Source organism: Dryas octopetala, chromosome 9 (assembly GCF_963921425.1).
Source record: "Dryas octopetala chromosome 9, drDryOcto1.1, whole genome shotgun sequence".
Taxonomy (NCBI): Eukaryota; Viridiplantae; Streptophyta; class Magnoliopsida; order Rosales; family Rosaceae; genus Dryas; species Dryas octopetala.
The window spans coordinates 6446879-6460593 of NC_141374.1; the positions used below are offsets into that span (position 1 = coordinate 6446879).

At 36.8% G+C, this 13715-nt stretch overlaps 2 protein-coding genes across 2 annotated transcripts; both read left to right on the top strand.

Annotated features, from left to right (window-relative positions):
• Positions 1-1319: 1319 nt before the first annotated feature.
• Positions 1320-6508, top strand: LOC147273464 (Zinc finger (CCCH-type) family protein). Its single transcript, XM_086228506.1, has 2 exons — positions 1320-2751; positions 5877-6508. Exons 1-2 carry the CDS (start codon positions 2004-2006, stop codon positions 6155-6157), a joined length of 1029 nt encoding a protein of 342 aa, XP_086084632.1. The 5' UTR covers positions 1320-2003; the 3' UTR covers positions 6158-6508.
• Positions 6509-7462: 954 nt separating this feature from the next.
• LOC147273465 (RING-H2 finger protein ATL29-like) lies at positions 7463-8311 on the top strand. Its single transcript, XM_086228222.1, has one exon. The coding sequence runs from the start codon at positions 7463-7465 to the stop codon at positions 8309-8311; it is 849 nt and encodes a 282-aa protein (XP_086084348.1).
• Positions 8312-13715: the final 5404 nt, after the last annotated feature.

Sequence of the window (13715 nt, forward strand, 5' to 3'; positions counted from 1 at the left end):
GTCATAGTTGTGACTGTATGAAATTCTTAAAAATTCAAAGTTTATAAAGGTTTAATGCTTTTGATTTATGCTTAGGGGATGAAATCCTGCAACATAGAGACTAAATATTAAAGCTTAAGCCTTGCAAACATTGAAAAAAATAACAAATCAATAAAAAAGTTGTGACTGTTATACAATCATAGTTAAGTTTTTGTAAACAAAAAAATTTACTCCTGGGCACTCGGTGAACAGTGCCGAGTGCTCGGTAAAACAACTTTTTCAAAGTTAGTACATAAACTAAAATTTAATATCTAAAATGAAATGACATAAAAATTTTATAAGTTAAAATAAAAAAACATTGAAAGTTGGTACTTAAAATCAACAGACCTAAAAAAAATGCCCACTTACAAAATGCACCAATGAAGTATAAAAGATATTTCAGATTGGTTTATGAACAAAAATAAAATGAGAAATGGTTTATCTACCTTCTCTTCTGACTTTATCCTTTGTTATTCTCATTTTGCAGTATAGTTTCATGATCAGAACTGTTTATTTTTATATTACAATTTAAAGATAATCTTTGCAAAAGTCAACCAAATAAAAAATTATTTGGTCATGTAAGTATAATCAAATAAAAAAATAATAAATTTAACTATCACCAAAACCGTCTATTCATTTGATCAACTAAATCATTTTCGATTTAATTAATTTTTACAGAGATGATTTTTAAAGGGTGATATAAAAAATGAACAATTTCAACTATAAAACTACACTGTGGAATAAAAATAATAGAGTAGAAAGTCGGTGGAGAAAATAAATAGCATTTTTTTAAAAATATTTCAAATTTATATCTTAAGTAACAAAAACATATAAAATAGCACATTCATTAGAATTTTCATTAAGAAAACAGTTAAATCTAACCAAGGACAACACAAACATGGCTTTTTTAATAAAGTAGACACCAAATTTACACTACATTGATAAAAATTATTAACAAATACTAAATTTTTTAAAGCTCCTAAAAGTTTTGTTAGTTTTTGTCTATTATTTGGCGCACGTCATTAAACCACATTAGCTTTGTCCAAAGTGACATTTAATGATTTTCTTGATGAAAATTCTGACGAGCGTGCTATTTTCTACGGTTTGAATATGAATATAAAATGCTTGTTTGTTAGTGGAGCAATCTAAAATGCTTCCCATATAATTGGCGAGTGCATTTTGTAATCGATAAAAAAAAAACTATTTCCGGGCCAAAAAAAAGAGAAAAAAAAAACTATTTCAGAATTGGCTTTACTAGATGAGGCAGTAGACGATCACTTCATAGTAAAAGACAAAACACTTAAAAATAAAAACAAATAATGAGAATGGTTAAAAAAATGGAACCAAAGTACAGAGCCTCTTTTAAGTCTTTCCTCCGGCCTCCCAACATACAACATTTTACATGTGAAGTTTGGAAATGTGTTCTCCTCCTTTTGGGGGTCTCTCTTAATCAAATCTATCTCTAAATTCTCATTTTCATTTCCTAATTATTATCCCCACTTCTATCAATCACTCAACCACGTTCCCCTCACTGTGTTAACAATTTCCCATTTTGCTAAGCCCCTTTCTGATGGCCCCAGCATTATCTTTTGGATATTTTGAGGCTGTAGATCCAACCGCAATTCCAACTTGGTAACTTGTTCCATTTTCTTTAGATTTTCACTAAGGCATCTTTCTTTAATCTGTTGTACTTGTACTCCTATTTGTTCTTGTTGTTGTTGTAATTGTAGTTTCTTATTTTCTCGGGAAGTTTTATAGCTGAAAGCTGTATAATTCGGTGTATTAGATGTGTTATTGAAATACCCATTTCTCCTATTGATAAGATTTTTCCAAAATTCATCAATTTTCATAGAATTTCGGTGAATTCAGTTTGTGGGTAATTTCCTATGTGCTGCGAGAACCTGTAAGATAGCACTTAGGGTTTGTATACAACACTCTTGTTTTCTTTGAAGGACTGTAATTGTTGGTGAGGAATTTTACTTCCAATGGATTATGGTAGAGACAGCGGGAACGTAGTGCAAGTAATCACTGGGAATAGTAGTGGTGTTGATATTTGGTCCGGTGACCAAGCAGTTTGGGCTACTGAGGATGAGTACCGAGTTTGGAATAATGGCGATGCGTTGGCAGACATGTCCAACTCGAATTACGAACAAAGGCAGTCCCAAAGTCGCTCTGGAAGCGAACCCCCAAGCAAGAAATCAAGGAACTCCCAAGATGTAACTTCGTCTAACCGGTCGAAAGCCATCGGGAAAATGTTTTTCAAGACCAAGCTTTGTTGCAAATTCCGTGCTGGGACGTGCCCGTATGTCACTAATTGCAACTTTGCTCATAGCATTGAGGAGCTTCGGCGGCCGCCTCCTAATTGGCAAGAAATTGTGGCTGCCCATGAGGAAGAAAAGGCGGTATCTTCGGAGCCCAGGGAAGAGTTTCAGATTCCAATTGTGTCTACAGGTTATGGTGTGGAGACTCCGAGGTCGTATAAAGGGAGGCATTGCAAGAAGTTTTATACTGAGGAAGGGTGCCCTTATGGGGATAATTGCACTTTTCTTCATGATGAGCAGTCAAAGAATCGAGAGAGTGTGGCAATAAGTTTAGGTCCTGGTGGGTATGGTGGTGCTGGGAGTGGACCAAATAACAAGCCATCAAATTGGAAAACAAGGATTTGCAATAAGTGGGAATTGACAGGATATTGCCCATTTGGAAGCAAATGCCATTTTGCCCATGGTGTTGCAGGTATGATTTATTCAATGTTTCCATTTTGTTTAGAGAACGGAATGCATTTGATGTTGATTCCTTATATATGCTAATATTAGTCTTTATAGCCCTAATTTGGAAATTCAGTAATTTTTCTTGCTGCCAGTAAAGATCTGATTTGAGAATGAGATTGATTCTATCTTCTATAATATGTTGCCATTTTTCAATGTAACTATTCTTAGAACTAGCATCTTGCCTGGGCTTCGATTCTAGAACTTTGTTCCATGTTTTCAATTTCATTATTGATTCTTGGTGTCCTGAATTTCAGATGTCCTAAATAAGTAGAGTGCCTCTAAAGATTTTGCGGTAGAAATTTTAATTTCATGCAACATTTAAGCCTAACTCTGTACATATTTGATTGCTTTTCATTTGGAAAAGTACTTGAGTATATTAAGTGATGCATTTATGGTTAGCTACTATATAGTTGCTCTTGTAATAGTTTCAATATTATGGTATACTGGCTAACTTGTTCTTTTGGTGCATCATTAACAAAGATAAACTATCCATGTGTTTCCCCTGTGAAACATCAAGACAGGATTATTATTTTTTCCTCATAAAGCAAAGACACTGGTTAACATGTTTCCGTGTTCTTGTCTTTCATAACATAAGAATTTATTCCCAACCACCAATCCCACCTGGAATCTTGATATGATCTTAAGCTATAGGGGCACTTCAAGGAACAGTTGTGTCAACAGAAATATGCAAACTATATTGTCAAATTATTGCTTGCTCATTTAGCTGTGGTATTGCTGTATTGGTTATGACAGAGAGTGTACACTCGTTATGCACGGAGGAAACCCCTCTCTGTTGTAGTTTGTCAAATCATCCATGGCCTTGAAGCAAGGTGCTATTGAACTTGCCTGTGCTGATAGGGACAATTGAATAGCTTCTCTGTTTCTTAATTCTTAATTTAAGTATAGATGAGTATCATTAGAGAATAGGAAGAGACCTAAGGAAGAAGGCTCCAGCAGCCAAGTAAGAAGTTACCATCACTCCAGAAGCACCGCAGAATGAACATAGACAACAACAGACCACCTAGAATCAAAAAGTCATCCAGGGGGGTGGGCTGTGATGCAATAACTACTGCTTGGTTAGAAAAGAAGTATCCTGTTTGGAAGCTTAAGACAAAGCCCATTTGGTCTAATCTAACAATAAAGCCTTGTGGGTCTAAAGTGAAATGCCCATGGTAGTGCAAGAATTAGAAAATAATACAAAACTATATAAATATGTCAAAGAGTCTAAGAGTTAATGTCAAGTGTTGTGAAGAGTCAATGTAATTGTCTTAGAAAGACTCAATGTCTTTAAGTTTTCTAGGAGTCGCCTATTGTTTATGAGTCTTGTATATTTAATGAGTTTTAATATTTCTATAATGTTTAATGATATTTCTAGGAGTCACTAAGTTTTCTGTCTAACACCTATAAATATGGCTATTTCCTGTAATGCAAATCAGAGTTGGATGAAGAAAAATTAAGTGTTGTTGAAGGCTGGTGCCTTGAGATCTTCTCTCTTCTCCTCCCTATTATTCTCTGTTTCTCTAATTTCTCTAAAATTGCAGCAACCCTAAAACTTTCCTTTCCCTAAATCTTTTCTAATTCCAAAATTTCTATCTAAAGCCCACCTTGTCTTTAACCTGTATCAGGTTGTTCCCTAACCCACTCAAAAGGACAGTGTTTTGCTCCTTACAAACCAATCACATATTGATACATGTTACAAGGAGTTTTTTTTTTTTTTTTTTGTTTTTTCTGGTAAGGAGGAAGTGGTACTTAAGAGAAAAAAAGAAGAAGAAAATAATCAATATGTGTCAACAGTGATTGGCTTGTAAGAAAGAATGGCTCCTTAGAGGTAAGGAGCCAAGCATTTTTCCAAAAAAAAAAAACTAGTAGAAGAACTAGGACAGAACTAATAAGTCTAAAAAAGGCCTACATCAAATACTAAGGGCACAAGTTTCATTAGAAATTTTTTAATGAAAAGCATCTTTAAGTCTAGGCTAGGGAAGTTCCTAATTGAAAGCTTCTATTTCATTTTTTTCATTCTTTGTAATCAAAATAAGACTGGGCAGACCACAAAGCTTTCTACATAATGAGAAGTGGAGAGCGAGATGGTGTATTGACTCCTCACTATTGACACAAACACTATTTATGGAAACTTGTATTGTCTGGATCTGCCCCTAAATTTTCTTTACCTACTGCCATATGAAAAAAATAAAATACTTTGGAAGGTAGAAAACTATTCATCAAAATGAGGTCTTGCTAAATAAATACAAGCCGTTTGAATTTCTAACTTGTATATGTCTTCAAATGAGGGAGAAATCAAAATTCATTCTCTCTAGTTCCTAGCCATATAAATTCCTCAGAAACCTGGGGTATTTAGTATTCAAACCTGTTAGCTTGATATGCACTGTTGGACCGTTCTCTAACAACTTAAACTTTTGGGTTCAGTGGTAACATGGTATCACAGTTCTGGTTGCAGGAGGTCCTGGGTTTGAATCCTCTAGTTCCTATTCTCCATTTCTTAGCAGCTGAAGCTTTTAGGGTCCAGTGGTTGTCTAACACAACCAACTTACATAGTATACCACCTGAGCAACTATACTGATGCTGATAAATACAAATTAGGGACCAACTTAAGAGATTGGCTACCTGCTGCTGTTACAACTTAAAATTGTATTATGAGTTTGTTAAGGATCACCAGTTTGTGTTACTTATTTATGTTTTTTTTTTTCTATAATGTTTTAGTTTATTTGCTACTGTACTGAAGTAGCAGGACAAGTTTGTAAGGTGATGTTTCTGTTAAGGTCACGAGTTTTCACACTTAAGTGCAAACATGCTCTTATGTGGAAGCACTTGGCATCGTTTGTTGGTTTTAAATTTTTGTGCCCCTGAAGAGTAGCATGCTATTTTATTGTCTGGAATCTGGATGATTAGTCTGCAGCTACTTGAGGGTGCTTTTCCTGTTTTAGTTGGGTACGATTTCTATTGAGACTAGTTATAGCAATCAGATTAATATCCTCAATATAATAATCAAATTTCCTTTTTTAAATATGGAATTTATGATGCATTTGGAATTGTTCACTATCTGACTTAAGAAATTTTGAATTCTTACGACAGAATTACACCGATATGGCGGTGGGCTTGTAGAGGGAGAAGTTAGAGATTCTTCTCAAGCCCCTTCTGACAATAAGCAGGGAGGAGTACCTTCAAAAATATCAGCAGATACTGTGGTAGTATCGATCCCTACAGTACCTCTTTCTGATATTTATCACATTGGAGTTCCGTCACAAAGGTCATCTATAGTAAATCAGAGGCCAGGGCAGAGAGCGCATCAGAAATGGAAGGGACCAGACAAAATCAGTAGGATATATGGCGACTGGATTGATGATGTCGAATAGAATTTGGGATTCCTTTTCTGCAAATGTTGAAAATGCACCACGGTAACTAGAATGTATCCTCCATGGAATTAGATAGAGAACTAGATCTGTAAGAGATTACGGGATCATGTTGCTGTAACTTTTCTGTTGAAGAAGATTTTGTATGCTTGCTTCAAGCTTTGGTTGATGCCGGGGCTTGTTTAAGTCACGGCCGATATGTTTCATCTGCGAAGTTTTGTTGTTACAAATGGAAGTTGAAGCTTGTACCAATCCTTGTTACCATATATAACTATGGGATGACCCTCTTTGTACTTAGAGACGACGGTCCTTAGTTTGTACCATTTTGTTTGAATTATCAATTAAATTATCTCTCTCTCTCTCTCTCTCTCTCTCTCTCTCACACACATAATGGTCATGCTGACATGTCATAAGACATTAGGCTTTACAAAAGGTTAGATTCATGTGTGATCAAAGAAAAAGATTTTTAACTTGAAGGAGAAGATGAGAAAATAATTGATTAGTTATAACTTATAAGGGGACATTTATTATTTTCAATCCTCACAAAAATGGTGGCATTAGTAGGGATAAGTTTTCTTTTATGGTTAATTTATTATTTTTTTCTATCTTATTTCAAGTTAGAAGACACCTTCTATCTTCTTTTTTGAATACACATAAATATAGTCATTTAACATGTCTAATCTAATTTTAGCCACCAAATAAGGGCAAAACGAAGAAAATTAAGAAAAGTAGAATGTAATATGGAAAAGGGTTCTCATTGTGCATCTCGATCAATTGGATTGTTTGCTGGTAAATCTCAGTGCGAAACTTAAAATGTATTGGCAAATTATTAATTTCATTCATCGCTACCAGATGGGGGTTGTTTTCACCATTCCCTGTACGTGGTACTACTTCACTATCGGGCATCATTTGATTTAGCCAATTTGTAGAGCCATAAATATAAGCAGAATTGAAATTCCATTTATAGGGTGGTAGCTATGCAATTGTGTATTGATAAGAGCATTCACTATGTCAAATTATATTGGTGGCTTGCAATAATAGTGAAGAGAGAGCAATTTGTTGAGCCCATCCTTTTTTCACAAGGACTCGCTCAATGACTAGCTATACTTCCTACCAAAGAGGGCAGCAAAGACCCCACAATTCCACAAACCACATGACCCTTTCCAAATTAAGCAATGCATGAGTGGTCGCTCCTCAAATTAAACACCAAATGGTGATTGACATTTCCTCCTTGTTTCTCGATCTCTTGCGAAACCCAAGAAACCAAGTTCCATCATCAAAATATGCACTAAGGTCGGCCGGAAGGCAATGTTGAGAGGTGGCAGCGCGAACCCGAACTATCCGGCTCCGCAAAATGACCCGTCGCCGCCAATCACAGTGGTCCTGACCATCCTCCTCCTGGTGTTCTTCTTGATGGGGTTCTTCGCCATCTACTTCTGCCGGTGCATGGTGGAGAACTGCCTGACGTCATTCCAGAGAAGGCCCTCGGGGGAGCGGGTGGGGCCCACCACTCCGCCCAAGGAGGGCCTGGACCACTCCCTCATCGAATCGTTCCCGACGTTGGTGTACGCGAGCGTGAAGGAGTTCCGCATAGACAAGTACGGGCTGGAGTGCGCGATTTGCTTGGTGGAGTTCGAGGACGACAGCATGCTACGCCTCTTGACCGTTTGCTGCCACGTGTTCCACCAAGAATGCATCGACCTGTGGCTCGAGTCTCACAAGACCTGCCCCTTCTGTCGTCGGAACCTGGAATCGTCGCCGCCGAGCTTGGCCGAGAAGTCCCCCGTGCTGCCGCATCGCGAGGGCAACGAGTCTATGATGCTCGATCAGGACGCCATCCGGATCGATATTCATGAGGATCAAGTAGTTGAAGAAAAGGAACATCAAAAAGTGGAAGAAAATGAACGGGAAAGGTTTACGAGGTCGCACTCCACGGGACACTCGATAGTTAGGCGTAGAGAGGAGGAGGACAGGTATACGCTCAGATTGCCGGACCATGTCAAGATCAAAATTGTCAGAGGGCATAAGTGGACGGGAAGTTGCACCACTTTTCGGGAGTTTTCGCGCCAACGAGACCATCCTGCTGCTCGTGGCTTTGGAGAGCTCTCTGGCTCCAAGACTACTACTTCTACTCACGCTACTGCTGGAGACATCTAGTTTTCTATTTTTCTTTTATTTAAGATTATTCTATTTTTTGTCTTCAATTTTCTCTTAAATAGGTACGAACACAAAGGTAGCTAGCTAGCTAGCATCTTCTTTTTATTTTTTTATTTTTTATTTTTCGCAAGGCTCTTAATTTTTAATTTCTTCAATCACAAAACTAAGCTTTGGTAGTTTACACATACGTACTCATTGGATATTATGTAAACTATATATATAAAGACATCCAGTTATATACTTGAGACATACATGTATAAGAACACATAAGATCATTACTACCTGCAAGTCCAAACTTACCATTAGATGAGGAAGACATGGTGGAATCAACAAGCTAGCCTTCTGCTCTCTCTACAACTTGAAGCAATTGATTCTATGGGGCTCAATATTCTGCAGTGTGTATGAGAGCAGGGACTAGCTCTATTTATAGAGGTTGTCTCGGCAAGTCCTTCCCATAGTAGACTTTGTGCCGAGATACAATCCTGCTCCTCTAAGGTTAAGAGTCCTAGTTCATATCTAGGTGAAGTCCTAAAACTTCTATAAGTCCCTCATCCCTTAAACTCATTAACATAGCTGTTATATGGGGTGAATCCGGATAGACCATGGAGAGCTCAATTCCTTTGTTCTTAGACATGATGAGTTGTTTTGTTTCCTAAGTAAATTAGGATTGTCCATAAATAATTCTTACATTCTCCCACTTGGACAATACTAGTTTACTCAACAAGAACATCATAATTTGAACAAAAGATCCTTAGTGATCACGTGAGCTGCACTAAGCCAAAACTTACTTCAAGACTTGGTTAGTTTTTTTGACCATCAACCTAGAACTACAGAAAAACATATGCTTAACCAAGCATAAGCACTCTGCAATTACTAAGGCTGAAATCAAAACTACATAAGTCACCACAAAGATATGATATAATATCTTAAAAGCATTGAACATTGATTATAAAATCTAAAGCCAAAAGTCAAATGCATAGTCCTCTTGAAGTTTTTCGAAAAGAAAACTTACTGATGCTTCAGAAATGAAGCTCTTTCACAAGATCAGTTATGTGTTTCTTTAAGCATTGTCAAAAGAAAACTAATGACAGAGTTTAGACTTGATGAGTATGAATGGTTTGCTGCAATGATGTTCTGAATGAAAATGATTATCCAAAAACTTATATTAAAAACGAAATCAATCCTGGAAACAAAATGGAAAAAAAAACAAGTTCATACAAAATTCGAAAGAAAACCAAAAACAGATAAAAACTACTCCCACTGAACTTCAGAATCTAAATTCTCAAGCACTCCCATTTTTGGAACATGATCTAAGAAAGCTTTCACTGGTAATGCCTTTGTGAAAGGGTCTGCCAGCTGAGCTTTAGTGGGAATATGTAACACTTGTAATTCTTCATTTCGAACTCTTTCTCTCACCATCAGATACTTTGGTTCTATATGTCTGGAACTTGATGACCTCTTATTATTCTTAGCAAAAAACACAGCAGCACTATTGTCACAAAACAATTTTAAAGGCCTAGAAATTGAATCCACAATCCCAATTTCCTTGATGAAATTTCTAAGCCAAAGTGCCTGTACAGCAGTTTCATGTAGAGCCACAAACTCTGCCTGCATGGTGGAGGTTGTTGTAAGGGTCTGCTTAGTGCTCTTCCAAGATATGGCTCCCCCAGCCATCATGAAAATATAACCTGTAGTGGATTTGTAGTCATCACTGTCACCAGCAAAATCTGAGTCTCCATACCCTATCAACTCAAGTTTTTCACTTCTCCTGTACACCAGCATATAATTCTTAGTCCTCTGCAGGTATCTCAACACCTTTTTCCCTGCAACCCAATGTTGATGACCTGGATTGAGCTGAAACCTACTGAGCATAGAAACTGAATGTGCAAGATCGGGTCTGGTGCATACTTGTGCATACATGAGACTGCCAACAAGTGAGGCATAAGGTTTAGTCTCCATTGCAGCCTTCTCAATATGATTTTTAGGACACTGACCTTTATGTAGTTTGTCTCCCTTACTCATTGGAGCCTCCCCTGGTGCACAATTCAGCATTTCAAACCTTTTTAGAACCCTATTAATGTAATTTTTCTGTGAGAGTCCTAAGAGGCCATGCTTCCTATCTCTGCAAATTTCAATTCCCAAAACAAAAGAGGCTTCTCCTAAATCTTTCATATCGAAACTGTTTGAAAGAAAAACTTTTGTTTCATTTAACAAATTTAAATCACTGCTGGCCAACAGTATGTCATCTACATAAAGTACCAGAAAAATGTACTTGCTCCCACTCACCTTAAAATAGATACATTCATCCAAAGGATTTTCTATAAAACCATTTGAAACTACAACTGAGTCAAACTTGAGGTACCATTGCCTTGAAGCTTGCTTTAAGCCATAGATTGACTTTTTAAGCTTACAAACCATGTGCTCAGTACCTTGCTCAATATAGCCCTCTGGTTGTACCATATAGATCTCTTCCCCTAAATCTTCATTCAAGAATGCTGTCTTAACATCCATTTGATGTAACTCCAAATTAAAATGTGCAACTAGGCTCATGATAACTCGAAAAGCATCCTTGGTGGAGACAGGTGAAAATGTGTCTGTGTAATCTATCCCTTCCTTTTGAGTAAAGCCCTTGGCCACTAATCTGGCTTTATATCTTTCTATTTGGCCATCAGATCCTCTCTTTGTTTTGAAAACCCATTTGCAGCCTATAGGTTTGCTATTTCCAGGTGGTTCAACTAAGTCCCAAACCCCATTATTAGACATAGACTCCAATTCTGATTCCATAGCTTTTCTCCAATTCTCGGCTTGGTCACTGTTGATGGCTTCTTTGAAATTCAATGGATCACATTCCTTCCTAAGGTCTGTTTCTTGTAGATAAACCATGTAATCTTCTGAAATTGCCGATCTTCTTTCCCTTTGTGACTGCCTTCTAGGTGCTTCTTCTACTTGTTGCTCTACTGGTTGCTCTAAGGGTTGGTGATCTTCAATCTCTGTTGTTACCTGGTTCTGCTCATCTAAAACAAAAGGTCCTTTATTTTGCCCTGATTCACTATACCTACCGTAGTACTCTCCTCCCCTATCAGATCTCACAACTTTAATTGATTTATCCAGCTGTTTTTCCACTTCAGTTTTAAATATCTTAAAAACTTCTAAGGCTTTTGATTTTTCTGAGATAAGGTATATGTAACAGTATCTAGAAAAATCATCTATGAAGGTTATGAAGTACTGATTTCCACATATTGTTTTGGTTGGAAAGGGACCACAAATGTCTGTGTGTATAATTTCTAAGAGTTGTAGGCTTCGGTTTGAGTTCTTCTTCCTAGAGTTGGTCATTTTGCCTTTTATGCACTCTATACAGATATCAAAATCTGCATAATTCAATTCTGGAAGCATATTTTCTTTTTCTAATTGTTGCATCCTTTCTTTGGAGATATGTCCTAGTCGTTTGTGCCATAGGAAAGATGAACTTTCCTTAGATCTAGGTCTCTTAATCCCCACTGTATTTTCAATTAGATAAGTTTCATTAGGCAATTCATACATTAGTTTCCAATATCCATCAATCATTAAGGCTTTACCAACAGAAACTGAATTTAAATAAAAATGAAAGCCATCTTTATTTATATTAAAAGTAAAACCAGAAACAATAAGTTTGGAAATCGAAACTAAGTTCCTTCTCATAGAAGGAATGACAAATACATTGTCCAACTCTAATATATAACCTGACTCTAGCCTAAACTTAAAAACTCCTATGGCCTTCACAGCTACTTTTACTCCATTGCCAGCATAAACTCTTGCCTCCTCCTCACTTGGTGTCCTTTTTCTTTCCAAGCCCTGCATAGTATTAGAAATATGTATCGGTGAGCCTGTGTCTATCCACCAAGTGTTCGAAGGAATGGTAACTAAATTGCTATCAATACAATGGAAAATATGTTTCTTACCCTTTTTGGCTAGCCAACCCTTATAGTTAGAACAGTTCCTTTTCATATGACCTTCTTTCTTGCAGAAAAAACACTTGAAAGGTGTTGTTTGAACTGGCCCTAAGTTGTGAGAGCTGCTAGGTGAGTTATTGGCTTTGGTAGGTTGAGGTTTGTTCTTGGGAATCTGATTGTCCTTAAAAGCCTTGTTCTTGCCTTTCTTGAACTGGTCTTTGATAACTAAGTTAACAACCACCTCTCCATTCTCCCTTCTGATCCTTTCTTCTTCTTGGACACAAATGGAGATGAGCTCATTCAAACTCCATTTGTCTTTCTGAGTGTTATAAGTAGTCCTCAGTTGTCCATACTGATTTGGCAGTGAGTTCAATGCCATATGAACCAGAAAGGGATCAGAAATTGCAATTTCCAGGACTTTGAGCTTAGAGGCAATGTCTATAAGCTTCATAATGTGCTCACGCACACTCCCCTGTCCATCATATTTAGTAGATGTTAAAGCAGTCATCAAATTCCCAGTTTCTGCTTTTTCAGATTCCTTAAATTTTTCACCAACAGCTTTTAGGAAATCCTTGGCATTTTCACAAGTATCTATCCCTCCTCTAACAGTATCAGTCATGGCTTTTCTCATAATGAGTAGAGCCATTCTATTAGATTTTTCCCACTTCTCCATCTTTACTTTCTCTTCAGCTGTACTCTCGGGGGTGATTGGCTTGGGCTTATCCTCTCTCAAAGCTAGATCATACTCAGATAACCCTAGGTAAATCTCTATGTCTTGTTTCCATTTCTTAAAGTTGGAACCAGTGAGGGTTTCTATCTGAGCAAAATTGGAATTAACTGGCAAACATGAAAAAAAACAAGTGTCTAAGAAACTGATATTGCAGAAAATATTCATACTTACATAAAAGAAAACAACATACTGTTTATGCAATATCAAGCAACACTTTTGAGCAAGATAACTTGATATGTCCTTTATTCATTCCTTATCATATTACCAGATTACAAGAAAGAACAATTTCTAAGTAGTTCCTACACCTTTGGGCAAGAAAGCAACCACTAAGAGTATCTTTGTGTTTTAACCAATCTGTAATATGCTAGTATCAATCCTGAAAGAATAGATCCTTTGGGAAATAAATTCTGTAATTAATTTGATACTACAAGCTTGATCATGTAAACCGTAATCCCTAGAAACTTTTAATCAAGTCATATTACTTTGGTAATATTATTTAATATTGGTTTCTGGATTAAGATCAAAGAAAACCTTAAGCAATTGTTCTGGTATGCAAAACATAATATGGCAGCGGATTATAACCATTAATACTTGATTGCTTTAGCATGTTTATATACATATAAATAGATATGCCAACACACATAAGCAGCCAAAATCCCAGAATCGTAAAATATAACATCATACATGACATCGGCATATAATCATAGCAGCATATATATATATATCTCAACCATCCTCAATGGTG